At 47.6% G+C, this 24,770-nt stretch overlaps 1 protein-coding gene across 1 annotated transcript in view; it reads right to left on the reverse strand.

Moving 5' to 3' along the window:
• The window catches only part of TASOR2 (transcription activation suppressor family member 2), a 48,591-nt gene that overhangs the window by 16,119 nt on the left and 7,702 nt on the right, over positions 1–24,770 (reverse strand). The window contains exons 2-15 of the mRNA XM_082074988.1: positions 20,630–20,775; positions 19,470–19,565; positions 18,235–18,307; positions 15,291–15,382; positions 14,069–14,206; positions 13,852–13,976; positions 13,738–13,757; positions 13,533–13,632; positions 12,721–12,821; positions 10,666–10,769; positions 8,121–8,193; positions 7,934–8,008; positions 3,101–3,877; positions 1,200–1,436 (exon numbers count right to left, since the gene is read on the reverse strand). Of these exons, the coding sequence (XP_081931114.1) occupies positions 1,200–1,436; positions 3,101–3,877; positions 7,934–8,008; positions 8,121–8,193; positions 10,666–10,769; positions 12,721–12,821; positions 13,533–13,632; positions 13,738–13,757; positions 13,852–13,976; positions 14,069–14,206; positions 15,291–15,382; positions 18,235–18,307; positions 19,470–19,565; positions 20,630–20,775 (2,157 nt within the window). The remainder of the gene's footprint in view (positions 1–1,199; positions 1,437–3,100; positions 3,878–7,933; positions 8,009–8,120; positions 8,194–10,665; positions 10,770–12,720; positions 12,822–13,532; positions 13,633–13,737; positions 13,758–13,851; positions 13,977–14,068; positions 14,207–15,290; positions 15,383–18,234; positions 18,308–19,469; positions 19,566–20,629; positions 20,776–24,770) is intronic.

The raw sequence follows: 24,770 nt of genomic DNA on the forward strand, positions 1-24,770 counted from the left end.
AAAAGCCACCCTGCCCTCACGCTTCCCACTGCGCAGCCTCTCAAAGAGCAGAACCTGCCCCGAGCTGTAACCCGGAGCACACGCAGAAACCCAGGGGCTCCCAAAAGCACCCAGCAAACAGAAAATTCAGCTTTCAGCATTAAAAATGCCCCTCACCATGGCTCAAGGCCCATGTTCATAAAAACAGTATGAAGTCATTAAACAAGGTTAACGCCTTCTACTAAAAACCAGCACTAAAATCTCTCTTCAAGTGAAACATGGGGCATTGGACTAGATGATCTTCTGAGGTCCCTTCCAATCCCAGACATACTGTGATACTGTGAACATGAACCATATCTATGCTATTATATTTAATCTCTTTGGGAAATGCATAGCAGGGCATATAAATTGAGTACTTCTTAATCCTAAACACTCTTATTCTGCATTTTTTGGCAGATCCTGGCGTTCAGCAAGACCCATCTGACACCCTGTGTGAGAGCACTGGCCAGATCCACACTGGGGACCCTCATGTGACAGGGACAACGAGGGGCGGTACTTGATAGACTGATGAAAAGTGCCACATTTCAGGAACATGTGGCAATAAAATTACAAAGAAAAATGGCTAAACTGAGCCAAGGTGGCTAAACCAGTCTCCAAAGCCGCCTCCTCCCTTAGGAAGGGGAAAAAGAAAGAGCAGAGGCAGATTTGAAAAAGGACAAAGTGTGAGGAAACATGACAAATTAACAGAAAAATGACTCTCCTGTTCCGTAATTTATTTTGGCACCGTAAAACCGGTTCTCGGTTTAAAAGCAGACTCCCAGCCGGCACCTGCAGACGCTACACCCTGAGGTTGTCCACACCGCCTCTTAAATCCGCTGTCTGTGAAGGCTGCGACAATTCGTCTCTTTTTAAAACGCCCTGATTTACAACACGAGGGACTAAAACTCTAAGCACACGCCGGCTACGAGCAGAGGTTATAAAGTTCGGCACGTGAGCTGCCTCAATACAGTTTCGGAGCTCGCCGGTTAAAAATGAAGCTTTTAAAACTATCCCAGCAGTTTGCCAAGGACTCAAACTAAAGGTTTGGACTCAGAAGAGACCCTGCGTGGTCTGTGTAATAGTGATTTTCGCAGTTGCTTTCCTGTTTTACACTACGAGCGCATAATGTTTGATGATTTGGCTTTCAAAGGAAAGATTTCCACAGGGAACGGTGCTCTTACCGTTTTCTGCTTGGTTTTTGGCATGAGGTTTTGGTGGGCTGTCAGCGGCGCTTTTTAGCATCTTATTTTTCACTGGCTTCGCGACAGTCTCAGCAACAGGAACTATTTTCCCGTCTGGGTCCTTCAGTGTCTTTAGTCTCTTTGTTTCCAAGCCAGGGTCATCGGGAGCTGAGGTTTCCTTCCAAACAGGTTCAGACTGTGTTTTGTGGATAAATTCTGCAGACAGGACCTCCGCACCTGGGAGAAGGAAAAGGAAGGGCATTTATTTCGGTTTGAGACATATTCAACTTGATTTATTCATCTCATCTCACGAATGGGTTTGTTACCGATGCGAGCGATCAGTAAGTAGTTATTAAAAATTAAGCGTCGCTCCTTAAGCTCATTAAAAGCCTGCTTTCCTGACCTGGAGTAGGTGTTCTCGGGGGATAAGTCACTCTAATTCCTGCCTGGCACACCTGCATCCAGAGGTGCTTATTTCCCTCTCCCAGAAGCACATGAGAACCTCCCCCAGATCCACCAGCAATGTCACCCAGGCCCAAGGCAATGTGGCCCGAGACAGAGCTCGATGGACTGTGAATGAGGTGGCTTCAGCCGCTGTGCTACCAACTGTGCTACACAACAGTCTGTTTCCAGAGTCGTTCCCACTACCCAAGATGTACTTAACTGCCAAAAGAGGCTCCTTTGGATATTTTCAGCCACATTGGGAGTGAGCATTGATCTACTGGAGGGCAGGAGGCTCTACAGAAGGATCTGGACCAGCTGGACTGATGGGCTAAGGCCAGTTGTCTGAGGGTCACCAAGGCCAAGTGCCAGGTCCTGCACTTGGGTCACAACAACCCCATGAACGCTGCAGGCTGGGGAAGAGCAGCTGGAAAGCGCCCAGCGGAAAAGGAGCTGGGGGTGTTGGTGACAGCGGCTGAACATCAGCCAGTGTGTGCCCAGGTGGCCAAGAGGCCACCAGCATCCTGGCTGGTACCAGCACTGGTGTGGCCAGCAGGCCCAGGGCAGTGACCGTCCCTGTGCTGGGACCTGGGGAGGCCAAAACTGGGGGCAGTTTTGGGCCCCTCATGCCAAGAAAGGCCTTGAGATGCTGGAGTGAGTTGAGAGAAGGGAACGGAGCTGGTGAGGGGCTGGAGCACAAGTGTGATGGGAGCGGCTGAGGGACCTGGGGGGTTCAGCTGGAGAACAGGAGCTGAGGGGAGACCTTCTGATCTCTGAACTGCCTGAAAGGAGCTTGGAGCCAGGGGGGTTGGGCTCTGCTCCCCAGGAACAAACACCAGCACAGGTCTCTGGCCCAACCTCTGCTCAAGGTTGGGCCACCTGAGGTTGCTCAGGGGTTTCTTTGTCAAGTTGAGGTTTAAATACCTCCAAGGATGGAGATTTATAACCTGCCCTGGTGTTTGAACATGTTTGCTTTCAATTTTTTCCTCTTAATGTCTAATAGGATAAAAGCAACTTGTCCTGGTCACATCTTGACCCATCCAAAGTAGAAAGCACCAGAACAAGAGGAAACAGCCTCAAGTTGCGCCAGGCGAGGTTGAGGTTGGATCTGGGGAACAATTTCTTCCCCAAAGGGCTGTGGGGCATTGGAACAGGCTGCCCAGGGCAGTGCTGGAGTCACCATCCCTGGAGGGTTGAACAGACAGAGATGAGGTTCTCAGGACATGGGGTAGTGCCAGGGATGGGGTAACGGTTGGATTCCATGATCTTGAGAATCTCTTCCAACCAAAATGATTCTATGATTCTATCACCACCAATCTATTTAGATGCTTTCAGGAGCTGTCTCCTTGCTCTGTGCACCCGGGGGGACAACAGGACACAGCTGTTAGTGAACCCTCAGCATCCCAGCTGGATACCCTGGAGAAGCAGGAGAAATTCAGTCCCATTTACACAGCACTTACCTCTTTTCCTTCTGTGCGGAAACTGCAAATTGGCTAATTTAAGCATGGGCTCGTTGGAACTGGCCGTCAGCCCTGGCTTTATAGGCAACGAGAAAGAGATGCTGATTTTTTTCTTCTTTTTGTTTGCTCTCCTGTTCCTGCTGCTGTCCCCCAGAGGATGCATTTGCATCTTGAGGGGTGGCCATTTCTTCCTGGGGCTGGTCGCAACGTCTCGGCAGGATTTCCTCATGTTCTGCTGCGCCCAGAGCTTGCTGGTTGAGTTGATGTCTTTTGTGGGCCCTTCACCACTCTGGTCCAGCCCCACTGTAGGGCTTTCGCTTTTGATTTTTATTGCTGCTGATGCGTTGGGAGGAAGAGGATCCGGTGGCCCAGCTGAAGAGACATCCACTTTATCATTGTAGTGAAGAGACTGAACAGCACCAGTCAAACATCCTAAGGCAGCGGGCACTTCCAGAGTATAGCTGCTGGGATTGGAAAAATAACGCTGCAGCTGGGAGAAGGATCGTTCTGGGTGTTTTTTGAAGGGATTAGTACATCCATCCTCGGTTGGTGCGAGGAGAGAAGTTTCACCAGAGATGGGCTGTGTGTTTTGATCGAGTTTTGTGTATTCCTGGAAGTGCTGTTTGATACGGATGCTGGTACCAACTGTGTCCTCCCAGGAGGAATTGGTGGCTTTTTGTAAGGCGTAATGAAGTCCAGGCAAAATGGAGGTGATCTTTAACGAGAAGTCATCATCGTCGCTATCTTTCCTTTCATCTTTTGGATCGTGCTTTTCAACTGCAAAAGGAAAATAATAGAGTTTTACTCAAAAAAACTATTAAATTCCCCAAATCACCTCACTGTTACATTCTAAGAGAACACGGAAGTTATAAAAAAGCCCCAAAAGCCAACCTACAAAAAGCAACCCCCAGGGGCAATGTCCTGGTTTGATGGATGCTGGTAACTGCTGAAGGTAAAAAAGAATTGCACGTGGGAGTCAAAAGTGGATTAAATTCAGATGAAAGATTGCTGTTGTAGCAACTAGCCCCATTCTGATGGAAATTACAGGGTGAGATCGCATACACAGTGATCTAAACCACTTCACTCCAGCAATTCTTGCTATATCCAACTTTTAAGACAGTCAAAGCTCTGAAAATACATGGGTTTTGTCTAAAAAAAACCCAAAAACCAGCTTAAATTCAGTGTTGCTTGTGCAGGGCGTTTAGACGGGCACCATTTTCAGATCCCTTGTGCTGTTTATGTCCCTCTTCAGGGGCAACTTCCAGCAGCTCCGTCTCTACCTGCTTGTGAGCGCGGGTGGACCCGCTTCACGTGAGGGCACCACAATCAGTGCTCTGGAGTGGGATGAGGAACATGGACGTCCCCAAACAGACCCAGAGACGTGAACCCCTGAGTGATTTGTTAAAGCTGAAGGATTGATCCTACTGAAAACAGTTGGTGTTTCTGATTTCAGCAGGAATAATGCACTGCTACATGTAGAGCACAGTATCATAAAAGTTTAGCTCCTCATAAGGATGAAGATTAATGAGTGCCAGGACTCAGGGTGCCTGCCCTGGCCAATGTCATCGTGGAAGGTGGCTCTTTTTGGCACAGCAATGTCTCCTCAGTGTCTGGAAATGCCTGGAGAGTCAGTGTGATATGCAGAACATGTTGGTAGAGCTCAGCTTCACTGAATCGTAGAATCATTGTGGTTGGAAGACACCCTCAAGATCATCGAGTCCAATCATAACCTAACTCTAGCACTAAACCATGTCTTTAAGAACTTAATCTATGTGACTTTTAAAGCCTTCCAGAGATAGTGACTCCAGCACTGCCCTGGGCAGCCTGTTCCAATGCCCCACAGCCCTTTGGGGAAGAAATTGTTCCCCACATCCAACCTCAACCTCCCCTGGCGCAACTTGAGGCCGTTTCCTCTGCTCCTGGCGCTTGTTCCTGGGGAGCAGAGCCCGACCCCCCCTGGCTCCAAGCTCCTTGCAGGCAGTTCAGAGATCAGAAGGTCTCCCCTCAGCTCCTGTTCTCCAGCTGAACCCCCAGGTCCCTCAGCTGCTCCCATCACACTTCTGCTCCAGCCCCTCACCAGCTCCATCGCCCTTCTGCACAAGCCAGACTTATCCAGCTTCACCCTCCACACCCCAGCAGTCTGATGTTGGCGCTTTGCACCCGCAGGTTTAGCCCATCTGTATGTTACGGTCCAATTTGGAGGTTTCTTTTGGCTGCAGGGCCTGGCTGACAACCCCAGCGCCCTTCCGGTCACATCTCTTTCCAGCAAGGCAGATGTTTCTCTTTCCCTTCCAGACGTGTGATTTTCTTAGCCGATCAGCCCTGCTCTGCACTGGCAACGCTGCTCCGTGTTACCGGCAAGCCCAGGCATCCCTGGAGACAGATCCTGGCTGCCTGCCCGCGCTGCTGGCTGGGGAACGCTGTGGCACGTCTGCACATCAGGCTCGTTATGCCTGCCCTGCATTCCTCCCGACAGCTGTCTGGACAGGAAGGGAAAAGATTCAGAGAGCACTTGTTTCGAAATGGGAAATATTATTCATGCTCCAAGTCTGAGCTGAGTGATTTCAAACGTGTCCGTCGTTCAGTGACTGTCCCTTGTCCACCCAAACCGCTGCACAGTTCTGCTTATCTTCACAGAAAGGAGAATCCGTACAGGAAAATGGTTTATAATCCCAGTGAAGTCTCGGACCCAAGGGGTAGTTGGGGCTGGCCGGGGTAACACCGCTCGCATAGGCAGAACGGGACATCACACGCAGGAATCCCGCTGGCACCAGAGGGAAAACATCTGGAAGCCATTGGTGTTCAGATCACGTCATGTAACAACGCAGAGTGTTTGCTCAGTCTTATCCTCTCCTCCTGCTCCTCAGCTTTGCCATCAGCTGCTCTCCGGCTGCCCAGGCTTTTCCTCCGCTTTATCATCGAAACCAGCCACAGGTAACGTCCGCCACAGTCTCAAACCTTCCTACCAAGTGCTGCTTCCACTGTCTTCGCTCTGGGATGCTCCTTCGGTGCCCTCTCCTGTCTCCACCACCCTCTTCCACAAAAAGCCTCTTCAAAATAAATACCCCCCTGCCCTGTTCTCCTCTCCCCCAGCACAGTCAGCCTTTCCAGACTAAATCCCTCTGCTCTGGAGGGTATTTTGTGCCCGTTGCGGGGCTGGTCAGCAGGATCTCAATATCTGGGTGGCCAATTCCCACCTCCAGCCTGGTCTCCACGCGTTTTCCTTCCTTCACCTCACCCAGCTTCAGGTTCTTGCTTCAGGGGTCACAGCAACACCCCAGCACTTTGGGTCTTGTGTCTGCCACAGGAGGAGCCTGTCCCTCTCCTACACCTAGAAAAGAAACTAGAAAATGTTGCTACACTAACACCACCACCAGCAGCACGTCCTAAAGGTCAGGCTGACCAAATTCAGGCATCAAAGACATTCACAACCTGCACTGCCAAGTTACCACCACGTCTTTGCCCAACTTACAAGCCTACTTCATATGTGGATCCTGAAGGAGGAAGGTTCTAGCTGGAGGTTAAACACCAAAAAAAAGACAAAATAAGCCACGCTCAGATGTGCTGGTGGTTCCTGTCGGCTCTTCTGCCAATTTTATCTTGCGGGGAGGGGAGATGGGTACGTCCTGCGCAGCTCTTTGGGCAGTGCCAGCCATCACTCACGCAGAAACGGAATGAAATACCAGCGTGCGCTGGCATAAAGAGCCTCTTGGCTCGTCCCTGGGATGACTCAACAAAAAGCAAGCCAGAAGTTACGTAGAGCGAAAGGTTTCTGTTTCTGTGTCTCCTGGGGATCTGCAAGGCTCCAGTATTACCGGTGGAGCGGATGCAGCGCAAGGTGTGCGGATGAAGCCGTCCAGGGGAGGCAAAGCAGTAACTTTCTTTATATCCACCAGAGGAAACTGCAGTGTGAATATTTCCACGCAGACAGTGCAGTGTAAAACCAACAGATGTGACAAAAATTGGAGGCAAACGCAACAGACGTCGAAGCTCGTTCTTATTTCAAGATCTGCGGGTTCAAACTGTGCAAATCTTTATTTTCTCTTCTTCAGTGCAGCATGAAAAGCAAGTTCTGGGGCTGCAAAGAGCCTGAATTCACCTCCCAGGTCCCAAAGCTGTGACTCACCACGGCTCTGCCCAACACCATCACCCTCCCTCACCCGTCACACACCCTGACCGGTTGTCATGGCCCCGCTGCCCATGTTTACAGATCCCACGTCAGAGAAATCGCACGATAGGGCTAAGCTCCAAACACTTGCTGCTCTTTAGGACACAACGCCCCTTCCACACATCTCAACCTTCCACACAGCCCATTTCGCTTGTTATCTCAGCAGAAAACAATTTATTTCTTTTTGCTTTTTCAGGGCAGGTTGTTTTCCTGTTGGTTTAGCAAATCACGTCAGCTCCGTGCAGGGTCCAGCAAGTGCCATGTGTCGTTTCGCCCCCCTGAGTATGGCACCTTTAGGGATTACAGCTCTGCAGGAATCAGACTCCCAAGAGTACACATAAGACATTTGAGGGAGCGGATGCTGCTGAAAATCCACTGAGAGAGAGGAAAGTAATTATTTTTCACTCCCATCATCTTCCTGCAAAGGGGTAAGGATGTGCAGTGAATGAGTAAGGCAGGGAATCTGCTTTACATCAGCTTCAAATGCAGCAGAGCGAGAGAGCTGAGACTTTTCTCTGCTCTTTTAACACCCTTTGTGCTAAAGCTGTAGGTGGTTCTGAGCAGAGAAATCAACTCTTTGAGAGGAACGTGGCTGTGAGAACCCACTGGTGAGGATCCCACACCCAGAACACGGTGTCTGAAGCCAGTGAAGGGAACATTCCTACCTCTCAGGCACACAGACCGGGATGAGGCGAACAGAAACAGGGCCAGGAGGCTGACGGGCTCCTTGGGGTCAAAATCTATAAAAGAAAGCAACGGGTTTTGTTTAAACTGAGGCTGCCCATCGTCTGTCTCTAAAACAGAGCAAAACATTTAAGCACAGATATTGGTTTCTACATAGCCATGTCTTACCGTCATCTTGTGCCAAGGCGGAGGACGTGAGGAGGATAAAGACTCCTCGATCTTGTAAATATTTGACGATTGCCTGTAAAGAAACACACACAAAGTTAAAGCAACCACTCCCTCGCCTCCTTAGCACACTTTATATCACTCAGCATGACTACCAACATGCTGTGATTGTTGGTGAACGTGTGCCAACACCATCAGCTCACTCCCTGCGGAGGAGGACACTGTTGGGGTTCACACCACTTCGGCCAACCCTGAGTTTTCCTTCCATTTGTGTTGTTATTCAGCTCTCAAATTCCTCCTGTCTGTGCCTTAAAAATTCAATACCCTTAACCAAACTGGCTGCAATTAATGAATAAGGTTAAGAATTTGACTTAAGTTCAAAAGCTCCGGGGCATTTCAGCCAGGAACCGCTCATGGCAACTCAGGGGGAAGGTTTTCCCAGCAGTGAAAGCAAAGCATCTGAAAAAAACAACAGTCACAAGCCTGACTGAAGTTCAGGCCGCGCAGTTTGCTTATTAGCAGCACCAGTATCAATGAATACGTGAGAAAAAAATTTGCTGAGTGTAAGCAACGTCTGTGACTCCGTCTCGGAGCTGGATGACCGCATGTCTAAAAAGATACGTACATTTATCAAGGATTTTCTTGTGTTTGGGTGTTGCTTGATGCGTCATCGCAGAGCTTGGCTTGGACTGCCATTCCCTCCTCGGGGACACCCATTTGGATATTTTTCCTCCAAACAGATGCATATTTTCAGGAATGTTACAGGAACGGAATAACTCGAGGGCTTCTAACGCTCTGCAAAACTTTGCTGATCTCATTCAATATGTTCAGACATAACAGAGGGTTGGAGTAATGCCCACAGCCTCTTTTCTCCAGGAAAACAGAACAACTTGGGAAAGGCTGAACAATTTGAGTGTAATATTCACTCTTCAGAACAGTAGCTCCTGGTTTGGTTGTCTCAAGCCAGTGGAGCAGAAGGGATGAGAGCCAAAATCTCTGCTGCATAAATCAAGCTCGATGAAATGACTGTGGTTTCTCACCAACAGGATGATTTTCGGGAGGTGAGGAGGAAAGCTGAGCCATAAAGCAGCAGCTGAGATGTCACCAAGCAGCCAGAGCATGCACCAGCCACCCTTTCATTTTCACTTGAGCCCTTCGCAAGGTGGGTGCCCAGGAGACCAAGGGCCTCAAGTTGCGCCAGGGGAGGTTGAGGTTGGATCTTGGGAACAATTTCTTCCCCAAAGGGCTGTGGGGCATCGGGACAGGCTGCCCAGGGCAGTGCTGGAGTCACCATCCCTGAAGGGTTGAACAGATGCGGAGATGATATTCTCAGGTACATGGGGCAGTGCCCGGGATGGGTTACGGTTGGACTCGATGATCTCGAGGGTCTTTTCCAACCAAAATGATTCTGTGATTCTAAGAGCTGCAGCAGAGACAGATCTCTGCCCCAACCAGGGGTCCAACCCCTGCTGTACAGTTCAGTTCACTTGCACGTGAAGGGACATTAAGACTGTCTTTGCTAACCGTTTATTTTTTCTTCTCATGTCGTTATTAATAGTTTAGTCAACGCTTTAGAGAGTAAGAGTGTTTTTCTTACAGGGATTCACAACAAACACTCGCTTTGGTGCGTTACATGGGGGATTTGCACATCAGTGAGTAGCTCCTCAGCAGCGCCACGTCCGGGCACTTCATGAGCCGCTGCCAAATTATAGCGAGGGGAGGACGTGCCCTTGTGGCCATGAATTTACAACTCTGAATCTACAAGGAAGCATCAAATGCGAGAAAGCAACCAGGAGCAGCAAATGCAAACCCAACCCAAGCCCAAAACCCAGCAGAGACGCAAGTGCCGTGCTGAGGTTCAGCCCTTGGCATCACAAGGGGATGCGACTGGGAATAAAAGGGAATCACACTGAGAATAAAAAGATTACAGTGTGCTGGGAAAAAAAGCCTTATCAGATAATACATTGTAAGGGAAATTACCCGTTAGAAAAAGCATAAATCTCAATATTTTCAGAGCTCCCAGAAGCCCATGAGGTTTCGGTATCATAACTGTATCTAGCTGAGTGGGGGTTATTTTTTAGCCAAAAGGGAATGAGGCAGATGCATGACATCTTATATCTTTTGCTTAGTAATTATCATTTTGGCATTGAGGGACTTTGCTTCTGCTTTCTTAATATATAAGATCACCTTGCAGTCCTTGTCCACTATGCTGTTTGCAATGCAAGGGGGAAAATCATGAATAAAGACAATAAAATAATCTCATCTGGCATAAATATTGCCCAAGAAGAGTTTTGCCTGGTCTAACGCCTTCTGCTCAGCAGGGCATGCTCACCCTAGAAATCAGTTCCCAGCTCATAGAGGGTAATCTTCAGTTAACAGATTTTATACAGAAAACTAAGCTGTGTTTGAGAACAACAAAGCAAGAAAATAAAACCCGAACCAGGGAAATCCAATCCCTTTTTCATTAGTTCAGAATCTGTGAATAATGTTACTAAAAGTTCAAAGAGGCCACTTTCCATCCAGAATGACAAGGTTTTAAAATACTTACCAAGTCTTTTTCCTTCAGATTTTCTACTAACAGATCCATTTTGTATTGATCCTTAGCTGATATTTCCACTTCATACAGACTGAAGTAAATGCCCTGAAAGCAGACTGCAAACAAAAAGAGAGAGAATTTGATGTTGAAATAGTGCCTCTTGCATGAGCTCTGAACAAACAAGCACTCCTGTACCAAGAAGATGGGTGTGCAATTGGTGGAAGCACTGGGTTTAAAAAAATCAAATCTTATCAAGATTTCCTAAACTGGTATATGCGTTTGTATTGCAGAGTTTCCTCTCTGAGCCACACTTCAGAGATGTTTTTTTATCTTATCTCTGCAGCTAACAAAAGCAATTGAACCAACACTGTGTGCTTCAACAGAAACAAGGAGCATTTCAGATGGAAACACCTCAGACTCACCCCTGATTTGGAGCATCCTTATTCCCCAAGGGAGTTTAATAAAGCCAAGATCCCAGACCCACCTTATCACAGAATCCCAGGATGTCAGGGGTTGGAAGGGCCCTGGAAAGCTCATCCAGTGCAATCCCCCCATGGAGCAGGAACACCAGATGAGGTTACACAGGAAGGTGTCCAGGCGGGTTGGAATGTCTGCACAGAAGGAGACTCCACAACCTCCCTGGGCAGCCTGTTCTTCTGTCACCCTCACTGAGAAGAAGTTTCTTCTCAAATTTAAGTGGAAGATTTTGTGTTCCAGTTTGAACCCATTGCCCCTTGTCCTATCACTGGTTGTCACCGAGAAGAGCCTGGCTCCATCCTCCTGACACTCACCCTTTATATATCTGTAAACATTAATGAGATCACCCTTCAGTCTCCTCTTCTCCAAACTAAAGAGCCCCAGCTCTCTCAGCCTTTCCTCACACAGGAGATGCTCCACTCCCTTCAGCATCTTCGTTGCCCTGCGCTGAGTTTCGCAGCACAATTCTTCTGTTCAGTATTTCCTCTCTTTCATCAGACAACCGTAAGATTTTGGCCCCACAGGACCTTCAGCAAGTGTTGCTGTGGCCTCCCCAACTTCTCCTGCCTCCTCCCCTGCCCTGGCTCTATCCTCTGAATTCTAACCCCCAAAGCAAGCTGGCCCTCAGCTGGCCCCAGATACACAGATGGGAGGCACCACTGCAGCGGGCCACACTTATTTTGGTGCAAGATGACGTGGGAGCGCACCTGGAGCTTCTGCAAATCACATCCAGAGCTCTTCATGGGGTATTTGTGTCAGTAACCGCGTGTCTGCTGCAATGAGCGGCCACTCACAGCCATCGGGAGCTCAACACCTTCGAGCTGCCGGGCTCCTCAGAACTCCAACCCCAAATGCAATCAGCAGTACGAGCCCCGAGGTATAATTAGACATAGGTTCTCTCCTCCCCATCCTGCACTGATCAGGACAGGGAATTGCTGACTACAGACAAATGGCATCTCTTAGCACCACTAAGGGGAGAGTAGAGCCCTTCTCTCCCTTCCCCAAATATCTGCTTTTATTTGCTGACTGCTCAACTTCTCCCCAAGATTTCTGGAGTCTTCTCCCCTCCCATGCTGCCACTCACTGTCACTGTCAGTCCCCATGAAGTGACAAATACGTTACCTGTGACCCAAAGTAGCCACATCTTTTATTTTATTTTGCTGGCAGCTACCTCAGTCCATCCAGATGCAGGAGATGCTGGGTGAGATTCCAAGAGGTGGAGTGTCCCTCACCTCATAGAGAGGGGAAAATTTGTCTCCCTGCATTTGCTCTCAGTTCCACCACGTTTGGCACCTTGCAGGATGGAAGCTCAGGTCTCAAAAGAGCGTCTCCCACCCTGTCCTGTTGCAGGAATGGGCTGATTAAGGGGCTGCTTTGGGAAAGGGATTATTTCACACCAGGAGGCCATATAAGTGTGGAAATAAAAACCTCCCTGTGCTGCCTTGGCATTTTTTCTCGCTTATCGGCAACCAGCCACCCTTGAAAAAACGACCCAGCGCTACATGGACATGAGCTCTGACCCACCGCGGCAACTCCTCTGGCACAGCACGAGCGGATGTTACTCATCAAACCGGTGGGTTCTGCACTCACCTTCATTCTCAACGTAATTTCTTTTCCCAAATGCAGCTTCTGGTAGCTTTTTCTTCAAGTCAGACAAACCCATGATATGGTTCATGTCCAGGTTGGGAGGCCTGCAGGGAGAAAGCGGCAGATGGGGAGATCACAAGCACAAAAGGGCTCTCAGGATTAAGAATAATAAAGAGTCCTGGCTGCCCTGTTACTGTGAAACCAGAGAAAGAAGCTCTAGAGAAGGTGCAACTCACTTAGCACTTCGCTGACTTGAGGATCCAAACACTGATTTTGGATCCAAACACTGAATTTGACCTCCAAACACTGATATAGGTGGCTGCATTGCTGGCTGTTTCAAACTGCTGTTTGCTGGTTGGCTTCTGACTACTCACAATTTTAAATATCTCTCTTTATTTTGAATGCTCGTTACCTCAATATTTTATTTGCCATCATGCCGACCTGTAAACACAACTGGCTGACTGGACCTGCACTATCAGGAAGCAGCTTCTCAAAAGAAGAAACATCCCAAGCAGGAATAATTGATTTAGAATAAACACTTCTAAACAGTTAAGAAAGAGATGCCTAAATCCAGCTGTTTCCAGCTCTCGTGTCCTCATCCAGCTGTTGTTGCCACCACACCACTGACTGCCCAAAACCACTTTTCTGACACTGATGTAGATGCTGATCAACAAAGGGATGTGACAAGGAGAGACAAACCTTTCTTTTGCTGGTACACAGACACCCAAAAGTAATCCCAAAATGATCTGTCATAGTGGGTGTGATGCTTCACGTGCCACAAATTGCACAAAGAAAGAAGAGAAAGGACAACTTACAGCTGGGCTGGAATGGTGGAGCTGTGTGGGGTCCTCAGGGCGATGTTGCACAAGAGCTGGCCCTGGATGGAGAGCTGCCCCCTCCACGGACAGTACGATGCTACAGGCAAAACAGAGACCAGCTCAGGGAAAGCAGGAGAGGAAAGCAGGGCAAATAAGAGCAAAATACATTTACAAATCTAAACCAATCACTAAATGCTCCTACCTTTGTGGTTAAGCTCTGATCTAGAGAAAAGAGAGGAAAAAAAGGAACATTTAGCAACGGGAAAAAGAAAACGGCCCACAAAAGCGACCAGATGTTTTGGAACAGGTTGCTTACAGGCTCTCTAGAGCTAAGACGGGCATTTCCTTCGGCTCCCTGTACTGGCAGGCGATGAGGACGTATGGACAGATCTGCCTGGGCCGCTCCGCAGTACGGCCATCGGACACTTCATACACGTAATACTGGGGCGAGAAGGGAAACACTGATGAAAAAAAACCATGCTGAGGAAAGAACGAGGCACCTGGGTCAGCAGCGCTGGGCTGCAAATCTGTACCTGGCTCTGCATGAAGGCCTGGTAGGGGTTGGGCTTTGATGGGACGTTATTTCTGCCTGCAGCGACGTGGCAGTCATAGCCGGGAGATGGGCAGGTGTAGCTGGTTGTGTGATTCTCAGACACCACCTTGACCTTTCCCTGTTCCAGAAAATGAAGAAAAGAGAAGGGAGAAGGGGGGGAAGAAGGGAAGGGAGAAGGGGGGGAAGAAGGGAAGGGAGAAGGGGGGGAAGAAGGGAAGGGAGAAGGGGGGGAAGAAGGGAAGGGAGAAGGGGGGGAAGAAGGCAAGGGAGAAGGGGGGGAAGAAGGCAAGGGAGAAGGGGGGGAAGAAGGCAAGGGAGAAGGGGGGGAAGAAGGCAAGGGAGAAGGGGGGGAAGAAGGGAAGGGAGAAGGGGGGGAAGAAGGGAAGGGAGAAGGGGGGGAAGAAGGGAAGGGAGAAGGGGGGGAAGAAGGGAAGGGAGAAGGGGGGGAAGAAGGGAAGGGAGAAGGGGGGGAAGAAGGGAAGGGAGAAGGGGGGGAAGAAGGGAAGGGAGAAGGGGGGGAAAAGGGAAGGGAGAAGGGGGGGAAAAGGGAAGGAGGAAAGGAAACCAAAACCAAATCAACAAAATGAAAGGAAAAGTGAAACAAACAAAAACCAAAGAAGAGGAAAGGGGAAAAAAAGACAGAAAAAAGGGGAAAAGGGGGAAGAAAAGGGGGGGGAAAGGGGAAAGACAATCAAACAAAAACCAAACAAACAAAAAAGGGAAAAAAGGAAAGGGAAAAAAAAAGAATACATGTAACTATTCACAGAAACATATTTTAAAAGACCCCTGAATTCTCTTTCTCTTCTTTTTCCCCAAAGACAGTGTGAGCAGGAGCCGGTGGGGAAGGGAGAAAAGGGGAAGGAAATGGGGCTGTGATCCCGGCCACCTTAGGGTTACACCCTCAAACCCCCAAAACACTCGAGAATCCAGGGAAAAAGGTGACCCTGTGGGGAATTACGGGTCTCAGCAGTGGAATTTGGAAGGTTCTCTGCACCCTCTGCTGCTCTGCAGGCCAGTCAACCCAGTTGCATCTCTTGCTTTCTAGCCTGACACATTCCATAGTCAAAAATCTCGACGAGCTCTCAATAGAGGTGATTTTACACCCCACCTCGTCATGGTTATGGGTGCAAATGTCTCCTTTAAAACTTTCTGCACTGCATAGCGGCTTATGAAAAGAAATAATAAAAAGACTTGCATTTTACCTTAATTAGCTTACAAATGACAATATAGCCAGATTTGCCGTGATACCAGGGTCTGGGATGAAGACAGTCGGCATACTTGGAAATATAAACCCCTGTGAAAATAAAGCAATGCAAGATCATGTGAATCATCTGCGGAGTAAAACTGATTGCCAAAAAAGCCCTGTTAAAAGGACCCTCTTTGAGGGGAGTCTCTGCAGGGAGGGAGGAGAAGAAGAAGGGAGAGGGAGGAGGAGAAGAAGGGAGAGGGAGGAGGAGAAGAAGGGAGAGGGAGGAGGAGAAGAAGGGAGAGGGAGGAGGAGAAGAAGGGAGAGGGAGGAGGAGAAGAAGGGAGAGGGAGGAGGAGAAGAAGGGAGAGGGAGGAGGAGAAGGGGCCATAAAAAGGGTAAAACTTTGTGACTTTCATTCTTTTTTCTGACTGCTGGCATGGAACAGCGTTCAGGGGTAGCTCTGGGAAATGAGTTAATTTGGCACAAATATATTATTTTTTAAAAAGTAAACTTGAGGCAACAACTATCCCCTCAAAAAATAATCAATCCCCAAATAGAAGATGATGCTTATGTGTTACACTTGTGTGATGTGGAGTGTAGTAACTGTAGCAAGCATAGTGTTACCTCGCTCCCTTCAAATCCCCAATTGGTTTAATCTAAATTCCTGTTGATTCTCCATCTACATATTAAGACCAGTCCAAAAAAGTAATGGCACATTATTTAAAGCATCTCAGTAGCAGCAGTTTGCCTGATAAAGCTTGTCTTTTGAGGAAAACAAACCTCATTCTGTCAGCCTTCCTCATCCCTCATAGGAGATATGGGTTATTTTGTTTCCCAATTCACAGTATCACAGTATGTTTGGGATTGGAAGGGACCTGAAAAGCTCATCCAGTCCAATCCCCCTGCTGGAGCAGGAACGCCCAGGTGAGGTCACACAGGAACATGTCCAGGCGGGTTTGAATGTCTCCAGAGAAGGAGACTCCACAACCCCCCTGGGCAGCCTGTTCCAGGCTCTGTCACCCTCACTGAGAATAAGTTTTTTCTCAAATTTAAGTGGAACCTCTCGTCTTCCAGCTTGATCCCATTACCCCTTGTCCTATCATTGTTTGCCACCGAGAAGAGCCTGGCTCCATCCTCGTGGCACTCACCCTTTATATATTTATAAACATTAATAAGGTCACCCCTCAGTCTCCTCCAAACTAAAGAGCCCCAGCTCCCTCAGCCTTTCCTCACACGGGAGATGCTCCACTCCCTTAATCATCTTTGTTGCCCTGCGCTGGACCCTCTCCAGCAGTTCCCTGTCCTTCTTGAACTGAGGGGCCCAGAACTGGACACAATATTCCAGATGTGGTCTCCCCAGGGCGGAGTAGAGGGGAAGGAGAACCTGTCTCGATCTACTGACCACCCCCCTTGTAATACACCCCAGGATGCCATCGGCCTTCCTGGCCACAAGGGCCCAGTCCTGGCTCATGGTCATCCTGTTGTCCACCAGGACCCCCAGGTCCCTTTCCCCTACACTGCTCTCTAATATGTAATTTCCCAACCTATACTGGAACCTGGGGTTGTTCCTGCCCAGATGCAGGACTCTACACTTGCCCTTGTTAAATTTCATTAGGTTATTCCCCGCCCAACTCTCCAGCCTGTCCAGGTCTCGCTGGATGGCAGCACAGCCAACCCTTATCAAAAAATCCAATTCAGGAGCTTCTTAAAAATTCTACTGCAGTTCTTGGATCGAATCTTCAAATTCCACGTTTGCTGGAAATGGAGAGGAAAATTGTGCTCGTAATGAAAATCACTTTAGAGAATAATGGGGGAAGTAGCCCAGGTAATGCCAGTTTTGCCCATGCTACGTGAAAACGCACCGAGCGTGGGCTTGTCTCTTACAGTAAGATCTGGTGAAGAGTTTCCAGCTCAGACTGTGAGTAAGGCAGGTACTTTGCTCAATTTGGAGTCACACGAAGGCAACGTGGGTGTTTCTATGTCAGGAACACACTCTGCAGAGGTGCGAAAGCAGGTCCACGAGGTGTCACAAACCTTCCCAGGGACATTGTGTGGCTCTTTATGGTCCTTTACCATCCCAGATGCCAACATGAACCTTCTACCTTGTGACAAGGCCCGTTCTGACGTGACTTATTCCCATTGTTCCTCCATGCCCAGGGCATATATGTGGATTTTTTGGGGGGATGAGGGAATCTTGGCTCTTCGCTCCTGCTTTATATTTGTAGACAAGATGGGTAGAGAAGTTTGGGGGGGGAAAAGGGACTGAGCAGGGGAAAGGCTACAAAGAGACACTCCGTAATGTTCATTTCAGTCCATCTGGACTAAAAATATACACCCAAATAACCAGTTATTGCTTGATTTGGCATTCACTAGCACTGACTGTTCAATAATTAGGTGTCTTGGCTTGCAAAGACTTAGGGAATGAGCACCAGGAGACCTTCTGCTTCTGGCAGAAGGATTTTCTCGGAGTAACGCATCCCGCACCGCACGTCTCAAGGCCCCAAGACTTTTGGGCAAGGAACGAGCACACACGGAAAAGGGCTTTGACACGTCACAATCTGCTCTGGTTATTAACAGGAGTGTTGGCAAAAGCTCAGCAAATGAACTCTGACGAGCAAACCAGCGGGCAGAGCTGCCAAAAAGCCACTTCGTGACAAAGGTTGTTACTAACAAGGGAGAAAAAGCCTGAAATGGAGAGATGAAGAGACAACAACAGTCCCTGGGGAAGATCTCATCCTCAACTGGTTGAAGGAGTAGAAGAAAACAAACCTTGTCGCTTGCTTTATCCAAATAAATGCAGTTTCCCATATAAGAAACATCAGAGTTTCTGTGGATTTTTGCAATAAATAACAAGGCAGCACTAGGAGTTTGTCTGGGCTTTTGCTTTTGTTTTGAAAGGAGTCAACACCCCCCAGAACAGTGAATAGGTCTCTTGGTTCTCTGAATTAATATCTTACCTTTTGCTGGGTCGCCAAGCGTGGAAATAGAGCTGCTGTTTACACGGAGACCTCTCTGACACACCTCTTTTGCCTTCAAAAGAAGAGACAGCCTCTTTTACCATCTATTTTTCAAAAATAAGGGACACAGCTACTGAAATCTATACTAAAACAGTTGGCAAAATACTTGCAACAGGCAAATACATGCTGCGAGTCAACTGCAGAACGTTAGTCTTAAAACACCCGTGGTATAAAGAAAACTAAATATGACATACAAAGGAAGAACCAACAGGAAGAAAAATTGTTGTTTCAGATACTAAAGACTTGTGTTTATCAAGTGTTGTTACAAAAACCTCCATGGAAGCAAAAGCTTAGAAAAATCTGGAACAACTCCAGCATCTCCAGAAACCACCGCAAGCGCAAGGCTGGACTTTGCACTTTCTTTATCTTCATGCCTGAGTTAAATGAGGTCCAGATGTTGCCTGGAGATCTCCCTCTTTCCTAAAACTGTACAAGGAGCTGGGTCACTTGGCACAGACAATGCTAAATTTTAAACTGCTAAAATAAAGCAGAATAATTCCTGCCCCCAAACTGAGAATGAAAGGGGTTTATTTTGCTGTAGCTCAATCCAAAATGAACAGAACTAAAGTGCCATTCGGGCCACCCTCATCCTGAACAAAACCATCTCTAGAGTGACTTAGCATTGCGTTATTAAATCACATGAAAAGTGAATTCCCACTAGATTCCCTGAGCATCATTATGTAGACAAACTCTTTTCACAAAATCAAAAGCATCCTTGTGAAAAATGGGCAGGAATAACTTTCCTAATAGCTGTGTCAGGTTTTTTCTCCACCTTGTTGGCAAAATGAAGGGAACTTGCCCAAAACCACCTGACAAACTTCTGTCTTCTGTCACAAAGGCGCTTTTCTAAGCCTACATGGAAGGTTTCACCTGTCTTCACTCAACCATAAATCCACTGGGACAAAGGGAGACGCCTTCGATCTCCCTGCAGAGGGCAAAGGAGGCAGCTACATCTCCAAGAATAATCAACTGGAGAAATGCAAAATAAGATCCATCACTAAAACATCCCAGGACCTGCTTTCAGAACTTGCTCTGGATTATTCATCCAGTAATAATTGTAGTGGTAAGTGAAGCACAGTAAGCCAAGACACTTCAGTCAACAGATCTGCTGGGCTTTGGTGGGGCAGCAGCACTTGGCATCAAACTTGTTAAGTTAAATAAGCATTTCAGGTTACCTCTTCTTCGTTATCGAACAGGAGAAATGCAAAGGTCTCCTCCAGCTCTTCCTGGCTGTACCCGGCGCCTTCCTTCGCTTGGGCAAAAGCTTTGAGCTGCAGAAGACACAACAAGACTTGGTTCCAGTCCAGAGGCAAGAGACTGAGCATCATCTCAACCACGAAGAAAATGCCTCTAGAAGGCGAGATGCTTGGAGGGATCTCTCTTTCTCTCTCTCCGCTGACCAGGGAAGCCTGGACTATTTGATGAGAGAGCAGGTGCTCTCATGCAACTACAGCTCAGAGGGTTTGGCTGCAGCCAAACAACATGACTCTGATTTCTTTTGTCTGATAATTAAAGCAGATTGTGTCCTCGGTGCAGACAGGGAGCAAACAAAGCCGGGTTTGAGTCCATGATGTTTTGGGGCTTTAATAAAAGAAGTTGTAGAAGGATGGGAGTATTTAAACAGGGTTAGAAGCATAGAATCGTTTTGTTCGGAAAATAAAACAATAATCTCCTCACTGCTTTGGCTTGTTTTGGCTTTAGAACTCACAGGTAAATCAACAAATTACATGATACCTGCTTTCCCAGTTTTTCATCCAGCTCCACAATGACTATGCCAGATACAGGCGGTCAAAATGTCTAAACTCTATCTAATTCACGATAAGAAGGAGCCTGGTCATCTCCAGTCCCCAGAGGAGACGGCACGTCTTCCATGCCAACAACAGCAGGAACATAGGGATGAAGACATTTTAAAAGTGCTTCTATACACGTCCCAGTCAGGTGGAGAAAGGGAAATGGGGTTAAAACTGGTGCCTGGATGGGTCTGAGGGCAGAAAAAACAAATTCCACATGGAAATCTACCTGGCTGTGAATCAGGAGAAGTAAAACAACATTAAAGTTCTCCTGCTACATAGCACACCAGGATTTTTCCCCTTGCCCGGAAGGGAAAGCCCGCTCCAGGAACAAACTGCTGCTGAATGTTTGGCAACACTGGCTGAATGGACCTTTTGTTCCTGATCAGATTGGGAAGGGACAAGTGTCAGAAAGCAAAGAAAAGGCTCCGTTCAGCACCCACGTGCTGCAGAGGAAAGACAGACTGCCCAATAAACCTGCTTTTACAGATGTTTGCAGCTCCTAAAGAAATGGCAGCACCACCCTGCTCCCCCACCGGCCTCACCTCGCTTAGAAAAACATCATTTTCCACCAGAATCGCTTGGTTGTACTGGAAACTCCCCTGAGATGTAGAGTCCAAATAGGAGCCCTGCAGCACTGAAACAGCCGTCTGCAAGAGGGAACTCGACTCTTCCGATTCCGGATGAAAACCTGAAGGCAGAAATCAAAAAGTGGGTGTAAATATTAACGCTGAGTTGAGTATGTGGCCTCATTTAACAAGCCCAGGTCTCCATGGAGCGGATCAGCTCCCACTGGGAGCAGCAGCTCCTCTCCAGCCACACAATCCCCAAATCTTTGTCTGCAAGTTAAATCATCCTTCAGGAGGAAGAATTTGAGTTCCCTGTTTGCCAGTGAGCCCTTAAAAGTTTTTCCTTTGCAACAGAAAAATTATATATATATATAAATTGCCAGATGGAAAGCCTGGTGGTAAATTAACTTTACATTGAGCAGGTCAGAGGTTTCTCTTGTGCTAAAAAGCTACTTAGATTCATCGCACACTCTTTTAGGCTGTGAGAGTTGATGCCTACACATAGGGATTATCTCGGTGCGTGCTCAGCTTCTTGGATTTGTTTGCTTCACTATAATGATCTTCAGATCTTCTTTCAAAGCCTGAAGGGGCAGAGCTTTCTCAAAGCCCAAACTCTCTCCAGGCATTTCCGAAATAAAATATCCCAGTAAAACACTTCCCAACAGCATCCCAGCAAGAAGAGGTCCCAAAGCATGAGATAAATGAAATAGGGATAGAGAAACAAAGGAAAGTTTGCAGTATTTGCGCTGTTGCAGCTGTTAAAATCTAAATATTAAATAAAGCAGCCACTTAGAAACACAGGAAATCCCGAGTTTAGTCTCTGTTGCACATTTAAAAAGCTTTTATTGCTGGGGGTGATTCACAAGCTACAAGATTTCAAATCCCAAGCTGAGTTTGCAGCATAGATGCACTGAAAAGGTTTATTTCTTCTGACCCATCAACTTTAGGAAATAAAGCATTTATCTATCAGGAACGAAATGGAAAATCGTTGAACCCCACCTAAAGAGCAGGTTTTGCATCCTGGTTGCTCTTTAAGAAGAAAATCACTGACATTCTTGAGGACAAATAGGTTAAGTGCTCATTTTAACCTCTAAAAGGTCCACATTCCTTCGGTGATGAGCAAGATATTATCTGTTGTCACCCTGCAACCTGCTTGGGGTTTTGACTCCTATTTTTGAAGTGTAGGTTTTAATAGTTCTTTTCCTCCCTTCAGTTAGAAGGAAGAAAAGAGAGAATCATTCCTTATGTCACAAATCTTGTTATTCCTCTCAAATTACTCAAGGCCAAAAAAAGGACCTCATAGAAGGAACAGGAAAAAGAACAGCTCAAATTATGTGTATTAAAGTCATTTGGCTACACAGCTCTAAGCCAGTTCAGCCAGTTTGCGCTACGGGGCTTAACAAGGTCTGTTTTGTGCCAAGCAAAAGAAAATCCAGACAAGGCAAAAAGTCGGGGGAAATGGGATAAAAAAAGCTCTAAAAATGGTTCTAGGGAAGTATTTTTTCATCTCTTAATGTTGCTCTTGAGTCTTTTGTGCCCTCTTGGATTCACTTTGTAAACCTCCCACTTTCAGGTGATGCCGCTGTAATTATTATATCAGAACTAGTAGCAAAAGCAGGTGAACACAACTTGGCTCTCAAGGGCAGAAAAAAGACAAATAAAGATGTCTCCCAGCTTTCTCTCACTAGTATTGTTTTCTCTCTTCGAGCCTAATGAGGATATGAAGGGATGTAAAGATTCCTCACTTTTTTCCTTGTTTCTCATTTTCTTTTGTGTATCTTGCGTCCTGTGCATCTCAGAGAAGCAGCCAGTGAGTTCAGACTCCTCCATGGAAATCACATCAGGGAATTATATCCCTGTCCAAAGGCTTGGACCAAATGTAACATCCCTTCTTGCTGGAGCACCACAGCACTTGTGTCCAGAGTCCTGTTCTCAGCATCTTTTCCACCAGCCTAAACAAGCCCAGCTCTCTCAACCGGTCCTTATGTCTCAAAAGCACAGGGTTCCTATTTAATTTCACACTTACTGCTCCAAAAATCTCACTTTGAGGTGTGACATTCTACTCCTATCGATAGCGTCTGCAACTCTGCATCATCGACAAATCTGGGGTCTCGGAGCATAAGAAAAGCCACGTCTAAATGTGCGAGATGGGATCAGTCGTGTGTGTTTCCATGCTACGTGAGACACAGAGTTGACAAAGAGATTATGGGGTTAAAATCCCCTCAAGGTGCAGAACACGTATTGAGGGTGTGGGTATTAAATCAGCAAACGTATGGGATATTCAGTGTCTTTAAGGGGTAAAGGCTAAAGGCTTTAAAAAAAAAGGCTGGGAAGCTCTTAGAAATGCAACAAAACCAGTGACTTCGCAAGTGATAAATTTGTTCCTCCCCGCAAGTTCAACTGCAGCATAAAAATGAAAGTCCAAAAGAGGAATATATAAAAAAGAAAGTTGCCATAGTAATATACAAATACAAGAGACTAAACAATCATCCAGTGTGGCACTGAGTTCAGCAGCTCAGGGTGACCCTCGGCTCCCTGTTCAGATTTCGGAGGCTCCTCCTGATCTGTTCCCACCCAAAGGAAGAGTCTGGACTCACACAAATAGACGCAAAACCCCGATACATCCAGGTTTCATTTGCAAGAGCAGAAGGTCCTTGACAATCTGTGCAGGTTGTGAGGAGGCGAAAGTGAAAGTGGCTACACCAGAAGTAAAAGTGAAAGTATCCATTTCCCCTCTGAGCAGCTCATGTGTTCCTACCACCGTGCAGAATCCTCAAGGAGTGACTTCTTGCACAGAGATCGGTCAGAGCACAGATGAATTGCAGGACCAACAGCTGGAGGAGAGGTGGAAAAACCCAGCCCTGCTGAACCCACAGCTGGTGTTAATCGTGCCCCGAAATCCTCAGGAGGAGATTCACAGCCCGTCCTGGTGATTTCCTACCCTTAGAGCAAGAGGAAAAAAAAACAGTTGCCTTTGAAACTATTAACATCCGTTGCCAACGCTGGAATTTAGGCTCACATGGGCACTAGAGAGAGATCAGAGAAGGGAACGGAGCTTGGAAGGGCTGGAGCACAAGTGTGATGGGAGCGTCTGAGGGACCTGGGGGGTTCAGCTGGAGAACTGGAGCTATGGGGAGGCAGGGACACAAAGGAACGGCCTCACGTTGCGCCAGGGGAGGTTGAGGTTGGATCTTGGGAACAATTTCTCCCCCAAAGGGCTGTGGGGCATTGGAACAGGCTGCCCAGGGCAGAGCTGGAGTCACCATCCCTGGAGGGGTTGAACAGATGCAGAGATGAGGTTCTCAGGGACATGGGGTAGTGTCAGGGGTGGATTAATGGTTGGACTCGGTGATTTTGAGCGTCTCTTCCAACCAAAATGATTCTATGACCTTTTCCTCATGCTGTGGCTGTGCAGAAGTCATCCACCAAGAGCCCTGTGTTCCTTGGAAGGCTGCTGACCTCCACAGTATCACAGTATGTTTGGGATTGGAAGGGACCTCAAAAGATCAAGACCTTCTTCCTCCTCCTTTTCTCCATCTAAACCCAGTTCCTTTGACCTTTCCTCCCGATTGCACCGGCAAATGTCTCGAGATGCCCCACTCTGTCCTCTGCAAATTGTCGACTAAAGCCAACCCGGGTGGACAAGCCCCACCAGTCCCATACACCTCCCAGGAACTGCACGTCGTTGCTTCTGAGTGTGATTCAGGGTTCCTGCAGGTGCTGGGTGTCCACCAGCAGGGCCAGGCGAGGCCAAGAGACACAAACTTCCCAAAACCAGGACCCTCCTTTAGCTCATCCATCTTCACGTGCCCTCTGGGCAGCCTCACCACACAGAGACTTCCAAAGTCAGCCCAGGTGGAAAACCCATGGCTTTCGAACCTTTTATTTGTACAGAGAATAAGATTTGCTTCTTTGCTCTCAAACCTCCAAAATTCTACAAGCCAGCATGGTCACCACACACCGGACACAGCCACAAAGATCATCTATGGTGCTTTTGTTTTAACTCTTGCATTATAAAATTCACTGCACGACATGCTCGACCAGCTATTTACCTGCAAATTCCTTCTAGCTACAGCTTTCTGATGGAGCAGCTGCAAAGGTGACTTGGAAAACATAT

This window comes from Streptopelia decaocto (assembly GCF_964273445.1).
Source record: "Streptopelia decaocto genome assembly, chromosome: 1".
NCBI classification, from domain to species: Eukaryota; Metazoa; Chordata; class Aves; order Columbiformes; family Columbidae; genus Streptopelia; species Streptopelia decaocto.